Source organism: Mustela lutreola, chromosome 9 (assembly GCF_030435805.1).
Source record: "Mustela lutreola isolate mMusLut2 chromosome 9, mMusLut2.pri, whole genome shotgun sequence".
Classification (NCBI taxonomy): Eukaryota; Metazoa; Chordata; class Mammalia; order Carnivora; family Mustelidae; genus Mustela; species Mustela lutreola.
In genome coordinates this window covers 95531887-95547208 of record NC_081298.1, presented here as the reverse complement: position 1 = coordinate 95547208, position 15322 = coordinate 95531887, and the positions used below count along the sequence as shown (strand labels likewise).

At 40.9% G+C, this 15322-nt stretch overlaps 1 protein-coding gene across 4 annotated transcripts; it reads left to right on the top strand.

Annotated features, from left to right (window-relative positions):
- Nucleotides 1–7989: 7989 nt before the first annotated feature.
- TPRKB (TP53RK binding protein) lies at nt 7990–14560 on the top strand. 4 transcript variants are annotated; one of them, XM_059188069.1, is made up of 6 exons: nt 8028–8158; nt 8742–8775; nt 10301–10464; nt 11911–12033; nt 13376–13552; nt 14430–14560. In XM_059188069.1, exons 3-6 carry the CDS (start codon nt 10324–10326, stop codon nt 14514–14516), a joined length of 528 nt encoding a protein of 175 aa, XP_059044052.1. In that variant the 5' UTR covers nt 8028–8158; nt 8742–8775; nt 10301–10323; the 3' UTR covers nt 14517–14560. The 4 variants fall into 4 exon arrangements, with proteins under 4 accessions (XP_059044051.1, XP_059044050.1, XP_059044052.1 ...); XM_059188070.1 differs by having other exon boundaries at nt 8094–8176; XM_059188068.1 differs by lacking the exon at nt 8742–8775 and having other exon boundaries at nt 7990–8158.
- The last annotated feature ends 762 nt before the right edge of the window (nt 14561–15322 follow it).

Here is a 15322-nt window from a genome sequence, read left to right as displayed (position 1 = left end):
ACCTCACAGGGTAATTGTTACCAACTGGGTAGAACTATTCAGAAAACTTGAGAACTTTTATAGACTACAGAAGTTCTTTAATGAACAAAATAGGATACAACACTTAAAGCCTGGGCTGTCTGGAAGACTTGTGGACAAGGATGGCTCCTTGTTTTATTACTTGTCTGTTGAACATAACCCACTGGGATCTTTTTGCTCTTGCCTTACAGTAGAGTGGTGCCTTGATCTTGACTTTTTCTGTTCTCTTTCCTGAGGGTATACCTCTGGAACATACAGATGGATCACTTGGGAGGTGTTAAATATTTCTAGTTGCAGAGGAAGCCAGAGACCCGTTTGCTCAATAAAGTGTCTCACCAACATGACATCCTAAGCCTCAGTAGATATTCGATGAGTACTTGGGCAGCTTGGCTTCATTTTTGTTTTTAAAGCTTCTGACTTTGAAGATTTTTATCCTAGAATGTCTCATACTGCATGCGACAGGCATTTTCTTTATCGTCTTTTCCATCTGAACAACATGTGGAACCTGACTGTGAGGAAGTGCTCTAGTTCGGCCAGTCCCCTGGCCTGTGTCTCATTAGCTCCATCACACTGCTGCCCGTCATCTGAGATGCTCAGGAAGTGGTCCTCGGCCTGCCACATGTAACAGATTTGGAAGTTCTTCTTGCTGAAAGGCTGCTCTTGTGGCTACACCTTGAAGGCTCACATGGACTGAAACTGGAGTCAGACAGATGGTGAGGCATACGGGAAAGAACAAGCAGGGGCAGGCGTGGGAATCCAGCTACTCTGATAGTTTTCCTTGGCAGGCGGTTTCCAAGGAGGCCGTTGCCAGCAGAAGTGCCCTCCTTAGAAGTACTGCTGCCTTCAGAAATAGTGACCCTGTTATCCCCTCTGTCCCCTTCCCATTTCAGTCAACGTGGTTTGTTAAAAAACTAAACAACAAAAAAAGAGGCTGCTTTCGCTTTCTCATGTTTCATTTATTCTTCACCATACTAGAGTTCTGGTTTCTACTCGCACCATACCCCTTAAAAGTCTTCTGGCTAAAGGGACCAGCCACTCCCATTTTTTTAAAAGGTCTTCAGTAGCCTTTTAAGCTTTTTTAAAGTTTTCATTTTTATTTAAAAAACACGTAGGGGGACGCCTGGGTGGCTCAATTGGTTAAGCAGCTGCCTTCGGCTCAGGTCATGATCCCAGCGTCCTGGGATCCAGTCCCATATCGGGCTCCTTGCTCCGCAGGGAGCCTGCTTCTCCGTCTGACTCTGCCTTCCACTGTGTCTGCCTGTGCTCGCTCTCGCTCGCTCTCTCTGACAAATAAATAAAATCTTTAAAAAAAAAAAAAACACGTAGGAATAGTTTAAAATTCAAATAGTTCTACTGAGATTACAGTGGAAAAGAACAGTCCCTCCTCCTGCCCCACAGGTATCACTGCCCAAAGGCAAACACTAAATATTTGTTTGTTGGAGAGGGAGAGTGGAGAGGGGCAGAGGGAGCAAGAGAATGAATCCTCAGCAGGCTCCAAGCTGAGTTCTGAGCCCAATGCAAGGTTCCATTGAGACTTGCATGTGTGAAATGGGTATAGTTTAATCTCTCGCTCCACTGATAATTTGCTAGGCTGTAGACTTGTAGGTAGGCCCTTTTGAATCCACTTATTCATACATTTTGTTGTTGCTCCTGAAACCCTGTGCTATTGTGATTCTCAAGCTTATATTTGTGACCTGTGATTTTTCTCTAGAAGGCTTTAGGATCTTCTTTATCTCAAATATCCTGGAATTTCATGATATGTTTAAAAGTGGTTTTGTTTTTGTTTTTTTTTTTTGTAATGCTGCATACTTAGTGAGCCCTTTCAGCCTGGCAAGTTGTGACTATCAGTCCTGGGAAATTTTCTGTTTTTATCCCTTCTATTTCAGGATCCTCTATTAGTTGAATATTGGATTTTTTTTTTAAATGTACTTTAAGTTAATTATGTATTTTTTCTCTTATTTTCAGTTTTTAACCTTTTTGCTCTTTTTTTTTAAGATCAGGAGAATTTCCTCAGTTTTATTTTCTACCTTCCATATATTATTTTCTGAATGACTTTTTTTGATACTTTTTTTTAAGGTATCAGCATTTATTCTGCCTTTCTTCTATTTTTTTTTTTTATTTTTTAAAGATTTTATTAGTTATTTGACTGAGAAAGATCACAAGTAGGCAGAGAGGCAGGCTCCCCACTGAGCAGAGAGCCCGATGTGGGTGGGGCTCATCCCAGGACCCTGAGACCATGACCTGAGCCAAAGGCAGAGGCTTAACCCACTGAGCCACCCGGGCACCCACTTTTTTGTTTTTTAATGAATGTATTCTTTTTTTTTCTCCAAAGTTACCAACTATGTTTAGGTTTCTTCTGTTCCCTGCATCAACTGTTTCCCTTCTTTTTTTTTTAAATTGTTTGTTTGTTGATGCCTGTCTCTCCCGTGAGAGGTGTTCTTAGGATATCTGGTAACCTTTGCCCATCTTTTCGTACTTAAGATTGAGGCATTAAAAACTGATGGAAGCCCTGCTTGAACTATGGTGGATTTGTAATCATAATGTTGTCAGTTCGCTTTTTGTTTCCTTCCCCCTTGCTGCACGCATTTAGGTTTTATTTTCTCCATTCTAACAGTTGCTGTCTTTGATCATTTTATTGCTCTCTCATCTACCATTTGGTATCTCTCCCCATTGTCTTTTGAGTTTTTAAACCATAAAAATTCCTTTTTTGACATTCTGGGTAGAAATAGAGATGCCAATATTTGGTCAGTTCAGCCAGTGTAATGAGCATCTGCTGCCAATAAAATTGAGTTTGGGATTTATCCTCAGTCTAACAAGCGTGATTTTTATACATTGTGTCCCAGAAGTGTAGGCCTTTGAGTATCCTCAGTCACGATTTGGTCTTGTAACGTCAGTCACAAACCCTCCTGCTGTGGCAGGAAGCCCCATATAGGAACCTGTGTGAACCACCTTTCTGATGTAATTCTAACAACTGCCCCAGAATTATGCCGTACACATTTATGTCACATGTCTTTATCTTCCAGGTTGTTCCCTTGGCTATAATGGCGCTGTGGTCTCTGAGAGCAAATCATTCCCATTCTTGAAGCCTATCTCAGTAAAGCCTTCTTTCCCAACTCTACCCCCTATTGATTCATACCTTTTCCTACAAGGTAACTTGTGTCACTATTTAGTATTTATTTCATTTATATCGCAGCTTCCAAGCACAGTCTCAGATTCCCTCAACTCCCCCCTTCCTTCCCAAAGGCACCATCTGTCACCCGGCCCACAGTCCCCTTTTCCACCTTGGCAGCAAACCTTACTGTACTCCCTGAGCCGACTAAAGGTCAGGTTAATCAAGGCCCTTACAGCCTCCAGACCAAGCTCTCTCTCTTCTGTCATTTCTTCACGTTAGAGCTGGAGGAGATGCTCTACTGCCAGCACAGGATCGGGCTTTCTGAACTGCCAATGAAGGGATGATCAGAAATGAGGAGGAAGCTCCCACTGTGTGGAGCCTTGATTAGTGAAACACAGAGGACTGGAGGACACCTGGCAGGCAAATTCATCCCCCTCCTTGCTCCCTTCTGTGGAGGACTGTGGGGAAAGGTTTTTCCTTTCAAGCCTTCCAGAGAAAGCTTAGCCCACTGAGCAGACACTTGCTAAACGACCCTGCTAATGAGGAAATCCATTACCTCACATTGCTTTGCAGCTTTCCTTGCTTCACTGCCCTTTTTTCCCTCACTGTCACTAGTCTGCACATTTCCCAAATAAAACATTAGCACTTTAACCCTTGTATGAGGCTCTGCTTTCCAGAGGACCTAGGTAAGGTACTCAAGCATTTGTTAATACATTTGGCAGTCATAGGTTTTTTTGTTTTTTAAGATTTTATTTATTTATTTGTCAGAGAGTGAGCACAGGCAGAGGCAGAGGGAGAAGCAGGCTCCCCGCCGAGCAAGGAGCCTGAGGTGGGGCTCAATCACAGGATGCTGGGATTATGACCTGAGCCGAAGGCAGCCGCTTAACCAACTGAGCCACCCAGACGTCCCAATCATAGGTTTTTAATTGTTTAACCATGTATACGAAAGTGGGAAATACCAGAGCTCTTCCTGATCTGATATGGAGATCCTACAAATGTTTATACCTTTAGGAATACAGAAATGTAATATATTCAAAGTAACAATTTACCAAGAAGTATAGGCTGTACTTTTGGGCAGGCATTTATTCTCAGGGTTATTTTCACATGACTTGGGAATAGTTTTTGGAGTCTCGGTGTCTTCTTTGACCCATTTGTTCAGATAACACTTCCAAGGTTAGACTCACTTTAGCAGATGGTAACAGTTATGCATGTTTATGCAGGTTTATATATTGTAGAGAACAAGGCTGATGTTCTTGTGATAGTTCTCATTTAACACTCTTCCAAATCAGATCTTTTGAACTCATTTTATGATGCATAGTGACCTCTTCCTCTGCAACTGTAGTAAAGGGATTATCTTTGCCTCTGGGATGACTTTTTTTTTATTTTTTTAAAGATTTTATTTATTTGACATAAAGAATGTGTGCACATGAGCTGGCAGAAGGAAAGGAAGAAGAAGGTTCCCTGCTGAGCAGGGAGCCCAACAAGGGGCTTGATCCCAGGACCCTGAGATCATGACCCGAGCTGAAGGTAGACACTTAACCAAAATGAGCCACCCAGGTGCCCGAGATGACTTTTTTTTTTTTTTAGAAGATTTTATTTATTTATTTATTTGACAGAGATCACAAGTAGGCAGAGAGGCAGGCAGAGAGAGGAGGAAGCAGGCTTCCTGCTAAGCAGAAAGCCCGATGCGGGGCTCCATCCCAGGACCCTGGGATCACGACCTGAGCCAAAGGCAGACACTTTAACCCACTGAGCCATCCAGGTACCCCAACCAAGATGACTTTAGGAACAGTAAAATTCATCCATTTTTAGTGTGCAGTTCAGTGAGTTTTAACAAATGCACTGTTTTATAATGACTAGCACAATTGAGAACCTTGCCATCACCCCCAAAACTTTCCTCGTGTTATTTTGTAAGTAACTGTTCCCACCAACCCCATACCCTGGCAATCACTGATCGGTTTTTGGTCTGTATTCTTGCCTTTTTCAGAATGTCATGAATTTAATCACATAGTATATAGCCTTATGGGTGTGATTTCTTTTATTTCGCATAATGCTTTTGAGATCCATCTATGTCACCGAAGGGGATCAACATTCAATTCCCTTTTTGTTGCTGAGTTAGCATTCTGTTGTATGGATATATCACCGTTTGTTTATCCATCTTCCAGGTGACACTTCCAGTTTTTGACTTTTAAACAAAGTTGTTACAATCATTTGTATACAGGTTTTTCTGTGAACATAGGTGTTTATTTCCCTTGGAGTGAGACTGCTGCTATGAGGTAACTGTTACGTAATTTTATAAGAAACTGCCAAATGTCTCCCAAATGGCTGAACTATTTTATATCCCCATCAACAGGGTATAGGAGTTCCAGTTGCTCACATCCTTACTAGCACTTAGTACCCTCAATTTAATTGTACCTATTCTAATACTGGTGAATTTTTGTCTCATCGTGATTTTTAACATTTGAGGGGGCACCCTCATGGCTCAGTCAGTTAAGCATGTGACTCTTGATTTTGGCTCAGATCATGGTCTCAGGGTCATGAGATCAAACCCCGAGTCAGGCTCCAGGCTGCGCACGCAAACTGCTTAACATCCTCTCTCCCTTTCCTTCTGCCCTTCCCCACCTCCCTCCCAAAAACTAGATAAAAGTTTGAGACATAATTGATATGATATATTGTATGTTTTTAAATGTACAATTTGATACTTTTGGCATGTATACAACCATGAAACCATTGCCACAATTAAGACAGAACATACCTGTTACCCCCAAAGTTTCCTTGTGCTATTTTGTAATTCCCTTTTTCCACCCAAGGCCCCCACCTAAGCAACCGCTGATCTGCTTTGTGTCACTGTAGTCTTATGTAAGTGGAATCATACAAAATGTACTATTTTAATGTCTGGCCTTTTTTATTGAGCGTGATTATTTTGAGATTCATCCATGTTATTCTATGTGACAACAGTTGGTTCCTTTTTATTGCCAAGTTGTAGTCCATTGTATGGATATATGATTTGCTTATCCATTCAGTTGATGAACATTATGGTGGTTTCCAGCTGTGGATGGTTACAAATATGCTGCTGAAAACTGAGCTGCTTTTTTTTAATGTCTTTTTAATCAGCTTTATTGAGGTATAATTTATTGTCTATAAAATATATTTTTAAAGTGCATAGTATGATGAATTTTTACAAATTCCTACTCGCTATGTAACTAACACCACATCAAGATCTAGAACATTGGCTTCATGGCAAAGATTCCCTTGGGGTTTCTTCCAGGCTCCCCTCTCACTCCTCCATTCCTAGCAATCTTTTGCTTTCTAGTCACTCTAAAAAAATTTTTTAATTCCTAGAGTTTTATAGAAAAGGGATCATATGGTAATAAATTCTAGTGTTTTTTTTCTGAGTATGTTTTGTGAGTCATCCATGTTGTAAGTATTGTCAAGTATCAGTAATTCATTCCTTTTTGTTAATGATAAAAATAATGCTGTATCCCATTGTATGAATTTACCACAATTTGCTTATCCACTGACATGTTGTTGAGCATTGGGTTGTTTCCAGTCTTTTGCTGTTAAGACTAAAAGCTGCCGTGAACATTCATGTACAGGCCTTTGTATGTACACGTTTTCATTTTTCCTGGTAAATGCCAAGGAATGAAACTGCTGAGTACAGTAAATACACGTTTGGTTTATTAAGAAATGGCCACTCTTTTCTAAAGTGGTTGTACTATTTTATAAAAGTCAAACCAGCAATACCGATTGTGTCTGACAACACTTACATTAACAGTTTTTAAAATTTTAGTTATGTGAATGTGTGGCAGCTCCTTGTGTTTTAAATTTGCATTACTCTGCTATGATGTTGAGCATCTTATGTGTTTATTGGCCTGATTCATGTATCTTTTATAAAGTGTTCAAATATGTCACCCATTCATAATTAGGTTGTTTTCTCTTACTGAGTTATGGGCGTTCTTTATATAGTCTGAATACCAATCTTTGGTCAGAATATCTTTTTCACATACACATTCCCACGTATTCAAGCCAAAGGGTACTCTTTGCTACTCCTTAAATAGGGGAAGGCCTTTGTGTTTCAGAGCCTTTGAACTCTGTGTTGGCTGGAATGCTGTTCTCCCATATCATAGAGCTTGCTTCCAGACCTCCTCCAGTCACTTTCTGGTGAGATCTTAACCATCCTATTTGAAATAGTAATACCCACGGCCAGGCATTCCTCCCTTTTCCTATCTTTTTTTCTCCATAGCACACACCTACCCGACAGCTATATTTATTATTTACCTGTGTAAATGTACCTGTTTAAAGAAAAGTGCTGTCCAAGAAGAGCTCCAACTATAAACATGGAAAATAATGCTCTGCAACCTGTTTAGAGGATTACTTCCTCTCGGAGGCTGATACACTCTTACGGATGAGAAATTTCAGAGCCTGCTAGATGCAGGAAGAGGTTCATTTCATCAGTGTCCTGCCACCTATCTTTTAAGTACCGGAGGCAATCTGTCCATTCCCTCTCCCTAGGAGACCCTCCCTAGATGACCGACCGCACCGATAGCAAGAAGGGAATGAGTCCCGCCTACCCCGCAGAGAACTGTAGCGGAGACGAAGGAGCTCATCCTGGCCAACACTGTGCTTTGCACTGGAAGAAACCTACGTCTTGCCCAACACGTCGGAGAGAAGGCCGAGACTCGGCACTGAAACCTCAGCGTCCAGTCCCTGGGTCCTTAGCGTCCCCGTCGCCGGAAGTGACGGACAGGGCCTCCCGTCACTCCGCGTCCGCTGACAGCTCAGGCTGGGGAAGAAGCGTGTCGGGAGGGGCGGACGCCGCCTCGGCCCGGCTTCCGGAATGTGAGGGCTTTGTTTCCAAGGGGAAGGTTTTCCAGGAGGACCGGAAGCGCGGGCGTGTGGGTCCTCTCGGGGTTGGAAGGCCAGCCCCGGGAACGCAGCCCGGCGGGGGCAGGCGCCTGCTCATTGACGTCCTGAAAGGGCGGAGAAGCGCGTCTAAGAGGGACCAGACCCGGGGCTTTGGGCGCCCTGGTAAATGGACTCTTAACGGCAAGTGGGAGAGTAGGAGTCAGGGCTCTGCCGGTCGGGGGCGCAGAGCGGGGAGCCCGGGCACCGGAAGCCGGGGAGGCCGCGGCGGCGGCGGCGGCGGCCGAGAGAGTGTGAGCCCCGCGCGCCTGCGAGCAGAGGGAGTGACGGCTCGGAGTGGCGGGGCTGGAGGCTTTATCGCACGAGCAGCGGAAGGACCCGCTGTGGCTTACTTTTTGAGGGGATCGCTCTTTCTGCCCGCCGGAGGTTGGCTGGTGGGAGGGCGGGAACTGCGAGGCGACAGCCCCGGGAAGGCCACAGCCGTAGAAGAAGGGGCGGTGTTGCTGGGGGCAGTGGGTGTAGACGAGAAGTGGGCGGGTCAGAGGGATACCTAAGAGGTAGAATCGTCTGGACTGTGGATTAACTATGGGGTAGGTGTTCGGGGATGATTCCAAGTTTCTGGCCTAAGTGAGGAAATTTATTTTGACCTTTGCCAGGGATCCTTTTTTCCCTAGTGTTAAAACATAAACAGCGAAGAGGTTTTTTCCCTGCTGATTATATGTATTCCTATTTTGTGTGCTCCCTGTAGAAAATTCAGAACGGACATCTTTTTTAAATAGAAGGTAAAAATGACCAATATTCCTACCACCCGAGATGGCCATATTTTGGCGTGTTTCATGTTTTTGTCTTCTGTGTGCATCTTTTTTGGGAAATTGGGAATATATTCGTTATTTTTTTTCTGTATCTTTTTCCTCCCATTGGACATTCCCATGACTATAAAGATTGAACTGCGGTGTGCCAAGATATGATCCACACATACTGCTTTTTCCTAATAAAAACTCAGATGTCATTCCACCAAGTCAGAACTTTTCGGTTTATTTTCCTTTCAGTATTTTTATGCACTTTTTTTGAGAAGTCCACTATTTATGCTACATTTTAGGTTTTGTTTTTCAAGCACATGTTTTAAATCAATGTTATTTATTGCTGTTTTCACACATCCTTAACTGCTTTTCGGGACTATAGTTTTTAATATGGTTGTTTAGTTGCAACAAATTCTGCTATTAGTTAGATAATTTTTCAACTTTTTGCTATTAGGATGATGAGAGGGACATCTATCTAGTTTACATAAATTTTCAGGTTTTTGGTTTATTCTTTGAAAAGAGTCGTAGAAATGGAACCAAGTAAAAGGATAAAATGAATCTATCAAATTGCCTCATCCAAATATCTCACTAAGACTTTGATTGACATTGTTTTTTTTTTTATTTTTAAGATTTTATTTATTTATTTGACAGACAGAGATCACAAGTAGGCAGAGAGGCAGACAGAGAGAGAGGAGGAAGCAGGCTCCCTGCTGAGCAGAGAGCCTGATGCAGGGCTTGATCCCAGGACCCTGGGATCATGACCTGAGCTGAAGGAAGAGGCTTTAACCCACTGAGCCACCTAGGCGCCCTGATTGACATTGTTTTAAACGTCATATTTTTGCAATACTTTGTTTATCAATTCAAAGATATGGTTGTCTTTCTGGTTAGTCAAGTTCTTGTCTTTTATGTTTCTTTTATGTCTTTGTCCTTTCCTTATTAAACTTATGTGTAAGAAAGGGCCAGTAATTGATCTTTTTTCTTTTTCTTTGTTTAGTGATTGTACCCTCTCTGCTCAGATGTCATTATGAAATGAGTATCTTTGAGTCAGGTGTCATACTTTCTTCAATAAAATTTTCTTAATATTTGTGTCTAGGTTCTGCTAAAATTACATATAATGGTAAGCCCAGGAAGCTAAAAAGGCTAAGTTGGCATGAGGTTTTACTAATAGCATCAGCAACCTCTTGTCTAACAAATTCCTGACATTCTGCTCCTACTTGGCTATTAGAGAAGCTTCCCCTCAGCCATGCATCAGATCCTGTCTGTACAACAAGGGAACCAGGCAGTAACCTTGATCCTTTCTGAAGAATGGTAAAGGAAGCTAGAAACACGTCAGCATGGGTGGGAAGACATCTCATGAGGATGCAAATGTGCTTTTGGGATGGATTCTTCTAGTTTAACAGTTCTGCCATCTTATTAAAGTTATTTTATTTGTTAGCAAGGCTATTTTTTAGTGAATTATAACATTAACTTTTAAACAAAGTCTTTTGGTCTTTTTGGTTTTATGCAGATAGACTCCTGCTTGTCTATGAAATGCAGTTAACACATCAGCTGGACCTATTTCCCGAATGCAGGGTGACCCTTCTGTTATTTAAAGATGTAAAAAATGCTGGAGACTTGAGAAAAAAGGCCATGGACGGTGCTATTGATGGTTCACTAATAAACCCTAAGGTGGTGAGTATAAGTGAGACTAGCTGAGTTTTAACAGGGCATTGAAGAGTATGTTAATTTTTCATGATGTTACGGGTTAGCCTAAAACTGTCACCTTTGGGTAAAGAGTTCTCGTCCAGGCTTTGGAGTCAGACTGGGCCAGCCTTGAATTTAACAGTGAATAGAAGCCTAAGTGCTGGAAACTTCCCCCAGGAGATAAAGAAAGGTTGTGGTCAGCCTCTGATCTAATGGCAAATTCCTGGATCTTCATCTTCTCGTCTGAACTAGAAAAAAATCTCTGCACAGGATTTGAAGGGCACATGCACCCAAATGTTTATAGCAGCAGTGTCCACAATAGCCGAAATATTAAAAGAGCCCAGATGTCCATTGACAGATAAAGAAGATGTGGTATATTTATATACAATGGAATAGTACTTAGCCATCAAAAAAAGAATGAACTCTTGCCATTTGCAGCAACATGGGTGGAACTAGAGGGTATTCTGGTAAGCGAAAGAATTGTCAGAGGAAGATGAATACCATATGATTTCACTCCTGGAGAATGTAAGAAAACATGAATATAGGGGAAGGGAAGGAAAAATAATGATGAAAATAGAGAGGGAGGCAAACGATAAGATGTTGAACTCTAGAAAACAAACAGGGTTGCTGGAGGGGAGGAGGGTGTAGGGATGGGGTAACTAGGTGATGGGCATTTGAGGTAATGAGCACTGGGTGTTATATGTAAGTCATGAATCCCTGAATTCTACCCCTGAAACTAATACTATATGTAAACTAAATTGAATTTAAAGAAAGAATTTAAAAAATAAATAAAAATTTTAAAAAGCTGTTATTTGGGGGGGAAAAAATCTCTGCACAGGAGGCAGGTATAGTGGTTAAGAGGCCACACTGTGGAAACACAGCAGCAGAATTTAATCCCAGCTCTGCCATTACAACTTTGAACAGGTGGTGGCCAACCTTTGGAGTATGCTTACTCTGTTCCTTTCCATATACCAGCTCAGTCTTCACAACAACCTTATGAAATAAATACTATGACTATCTGCATCTAACAGATAAAACAGGAATTTGCCCAGGTCCCCTCAGTGGTTGAGTGACAGAGCTGGGATTCAAACCCAGACACTCTTTGCTTTGGTTTCCTTGTCCACTGCACATGAATAATAATACTGATTTCATAGGGTAGTTTTAAGGATTAAAATATCACACGTAAAATGTTTAGAATATGGCTTTTCCCATGATATTCTGAACAAATGTTATTTAAAATTTTTTCACTACTTAAGTTTCTTGCGGCTTTTAAAATTCTATGATTTTCTGAACACCCAGCAATTTTGAAAATGTAGTCCACAGAAATTGTGATGAAGTAAAATAGCCTGACATCGAAGTTACCAAAAGCTAAGGCATGCATCTCCAGGGCGCTCCAGATGCTCCATGTGTAATTCTTTCTGTCCTCTTTGGTAGATTGTCGATCCATTTCAGATACTTGTGGCAGCAAACAAAGCAGTTCATCTCTACAAACTGGGAAAAATGAAGACAAGAACTCTACCAACTGAAATTATTTTCAACCTTTCCCCAAATAACAATGTAATTAATATGGATTTCACTTAATTTATTTCTGTTGACCTTGTCATGATATACCATGTGTTCCCTAGTGTTGGGTTGGAGGCTGAATTCCTGTACACCTGTTGTTGGTAACAAAGCAAAATAATAGTTAAGAGTTCTGGACAGAATTGAGGTTTAGCACTGCCTCTTACTAGACAAATAAGCTTAGTCATTTCAGATATGAGTAAACAGAAGTTAAGCTACATGAAATGAGGACAGTTTTATCTGTCCTTATCAGATAAAAGGAGCAGGAAGATCCCCCTAAATGATATATACATTTAAATGGTAAAACATTAAGCATAGATATTTGTGTGTTATCGCGCACATCTACTCTCCCTATAAACTTGAGGATAGAATCCATGTCTTTTCCATATCCAGAAGTCCTCCGGTTAACAGCCCTTAACACGGGTGCTCTCACACCTCCGGGGCACAGGAAGTTTGTGGTTTGAGGTACTGATGGTAAGTTACTGAGCTAAAGACATTCCATATGTGGCACATTAAAAAAATAACAAAAAAACCCTGAAAATTTTGCTGATGAAGTTTGAGTATTACTACTACTGTTAATAACACAACCAGGTAATAATAGCATCCAGAGGATAATTGGGAATGCTGCAGCATAATTTCAAATATTTATAAAATTATAAAGTGCAGGGTAATAGAATTAACTCCTTGGTACCTGGAGAAAAACATTTCCAGATAATTATTATTTCTTTGAGATCATTTGAAATAACTTGAGAAACTATTCAATTCAGTAAGCATCTGTTGGGCTGGTCCCTCTTTTGGCTACAGTTCCAGGGCAGGGGAAGGAAATATGCTCCTGAGGAAGGCAGGGAAATGACAGAAATCCAGCTGCTCTAAGACAAACGATATATTGGGAATAATAAGTCAAACCTATGGGAACAACAAGGAAGCAACTCCTGTAAGGAGTGGGCTGCAGCGGGGAGTGCCATGTGCACTGGACGGTGAAGGATGAGGCACTCCAGACAGAAGGAGGAAAAGTGTGAAATGATAGGACCGGCACCGTCCAGGCTGGCTAGAAGGTAGGCGTGCGTGGCTGGAGGTTCATCGGGGGTCAGAAGGAGGGGGTGTTTGTGTGCCATGCCAAGAATGGGCTTGCCTGTGCAGTAAGGAGGTGTACCTGTGAGCAGAGAGTGTGCTAGAGGCATAGCTGGTGGGTGTTAGGAAGGGCTGTTGAAGAGAAACACTAGGTGGAGAGAACCATTTGGAAATGTAAAATAACCCCCAGCCAGAGAAGGAGGCTGATGGGGAGATGTTTCAGACACAGAAACTACTAGTATATTATCTTACCTTTTTTTCCCCTTAGATTTCAGAAGCTTTGAAAAAATTTGGTATCTCAGCAAATGACACTTCAATTCTAATTGTTTATATTGAAGAGGGAGAAAAACAAATAAATCAAGAAGACCTAATATCTCAGGTTGAAGGTCATCAGATTTCTCTGAAAAACCTTCCCGACATAACAAATATTACAGAAGTCAAAAAGGTTTGTAAATCTGTATTTTTAGAAAGAGTGATGAAGAGGGGAGGGGTGCCTGGGTGGCTCAGTGGGTTAAAGCTTCTGCCTTCAGCTCAGGTCATGATCCGGGGTGCTGGGATTGAGCCCCGCATTGGGCTCTCTACCTAATTGTGATCTTTGTCAAATAAATAAATAAAATCTTTTAAGAAAAAAAAAGAGGAAAAGTAAAACCAATGCTGTTTGCTTATTGATCACCAATGCTTTTTTTTTTTTAAAGGTTAATGTAATTAAAAATTACTTGAATTATAGAGGCTAAGAATTAGAAAGTGCAGGTTTATGTAAAATATAGTTAGAAATTTAGTTGATAAAAGCATTCTCTAAAAATAAATAAATTCTATATTTTATATTTCAAATGCACTGTGTAAGCTTGATCTTTTTTTTTTTTAATATTTTATTTATTTTGAGAGAGCACAGAGCAAGAGAGGGAGCTCAAGCAGGGGAAGGGAGAGGGGCAGAAGGAGAAGCAGACTCCCAGCTGAGCAGGAAGTCCTATGCAGATGCAGATGTAGGGGTTGATTTCAGGACCCTGGGATCATGACCTGAGCTACCCAGGCTCCCCTGTGTGAGCCTGATCTTTAATGTCTACATGTACACTTTTAAAATTGGTACAAATTTGGTTTCTGTGTTTATAGGGTTAATCACCATAACTGCAATTTAAAGGGAACTTTTGACTTAAATGATGAATTGCCATCTACTTTGCATATTTTAATTACATTTGTGATTTGTGATTTCATGCCATTATCCCAGTAGATGAATAAAAATTTCATTTATACATGTTTGTATGATGAAAATGAGTAGTGCATGAATATATTAGCATGCCATAATTTGTCTTCTATCTTTACAGATATATAAACTGTCTTCACAAGAAGAAAGTATTGGAACATTATTGGATGGTATCATTTGTAGAATGTCAACAAAAGATGTTTTGTGAAGTGACAAATATTAAAAATTTTCAGTATTTATTAAAAAAATGGATTTTTCTGTCTTATTATATATGTTCAATTCTAGAAAACACAGAATGTTACAACAAAGAAAAAAAAAAGCCACTGCCGGGGCGCCTGGGTGGCTCAGTGGTTAAGCCGCTGCCTTCAGCTCAGGTCATGATCTTGGTGTCCTGGGATCGAGCCCCGCATCGGGCTCTCTGCTCAGCAGGGAGCCTGCTTCCTCCTCTCTCTGCCTGCCTCTCTGCCTACTTGTGATCTCTGTCTGTCAAATAAATAAATAAAATCTTTAAAAAAAAAAAAAAAAAAGCCACTGCCGTCTTCTCTTTTAATATTTTAAAAGATAGCCACTGTTGCTATTATGTGTTCTTATCTTCTAGTCTTCTGTTTCTATTCAAATATATTTCATCTTTATGTAATTGGAATAATTGGGCATTTACTAGGTTCTTGCCTTAGTGATTTTATATTCATCAGTTCATATTCCTGCCCTTACTTCTGGCTCTTCTGGCATTTCCCTTCCAAGCGTCCTGGTTCCGAAGGTTTTACATACAAGAATTCATTCATCATAGGTAAATACTAGTATAACCACCATTTTACACACAAGGCAACTAAAAGATTATACAAATAATAAGTAACTTGCTCAAGGTCATACAGCTAATATTGTCATGTTTTATAGATGGTTTGGGTTTTCTTTTTTCACTTTGTCTTCTATTTTGATTGTAGCAGTTAAGACTGCCTTGGTTAAGGGTCAGCAAACTTCTGTGAAGGGCCAGATAGTAAGTATTTTCAGCTTTGC

Coding starts and splice junctions, on each gene's coding strand:
- TPRKB (XM_059188068.1), top strand. CDS start 10,324: ATGCAGTTAACACATCAGCTGGACCTATTTCCCGAATGCAGGGTGACC. Junction 10,465..11,910: donor CACTAATAAACCCTAAGGTG/GTGAGTATAAGT, acceptor CCTCTTTGGTAG/ATTGTCGATCCATTTCAGAT. Junction 13,553..14,429: donor ATATTACAGAAGTCAAAAAG/GTTTGTAAATCT, acceptor CTATCTTTACAG/ATATATAAACTGTCTTCACA.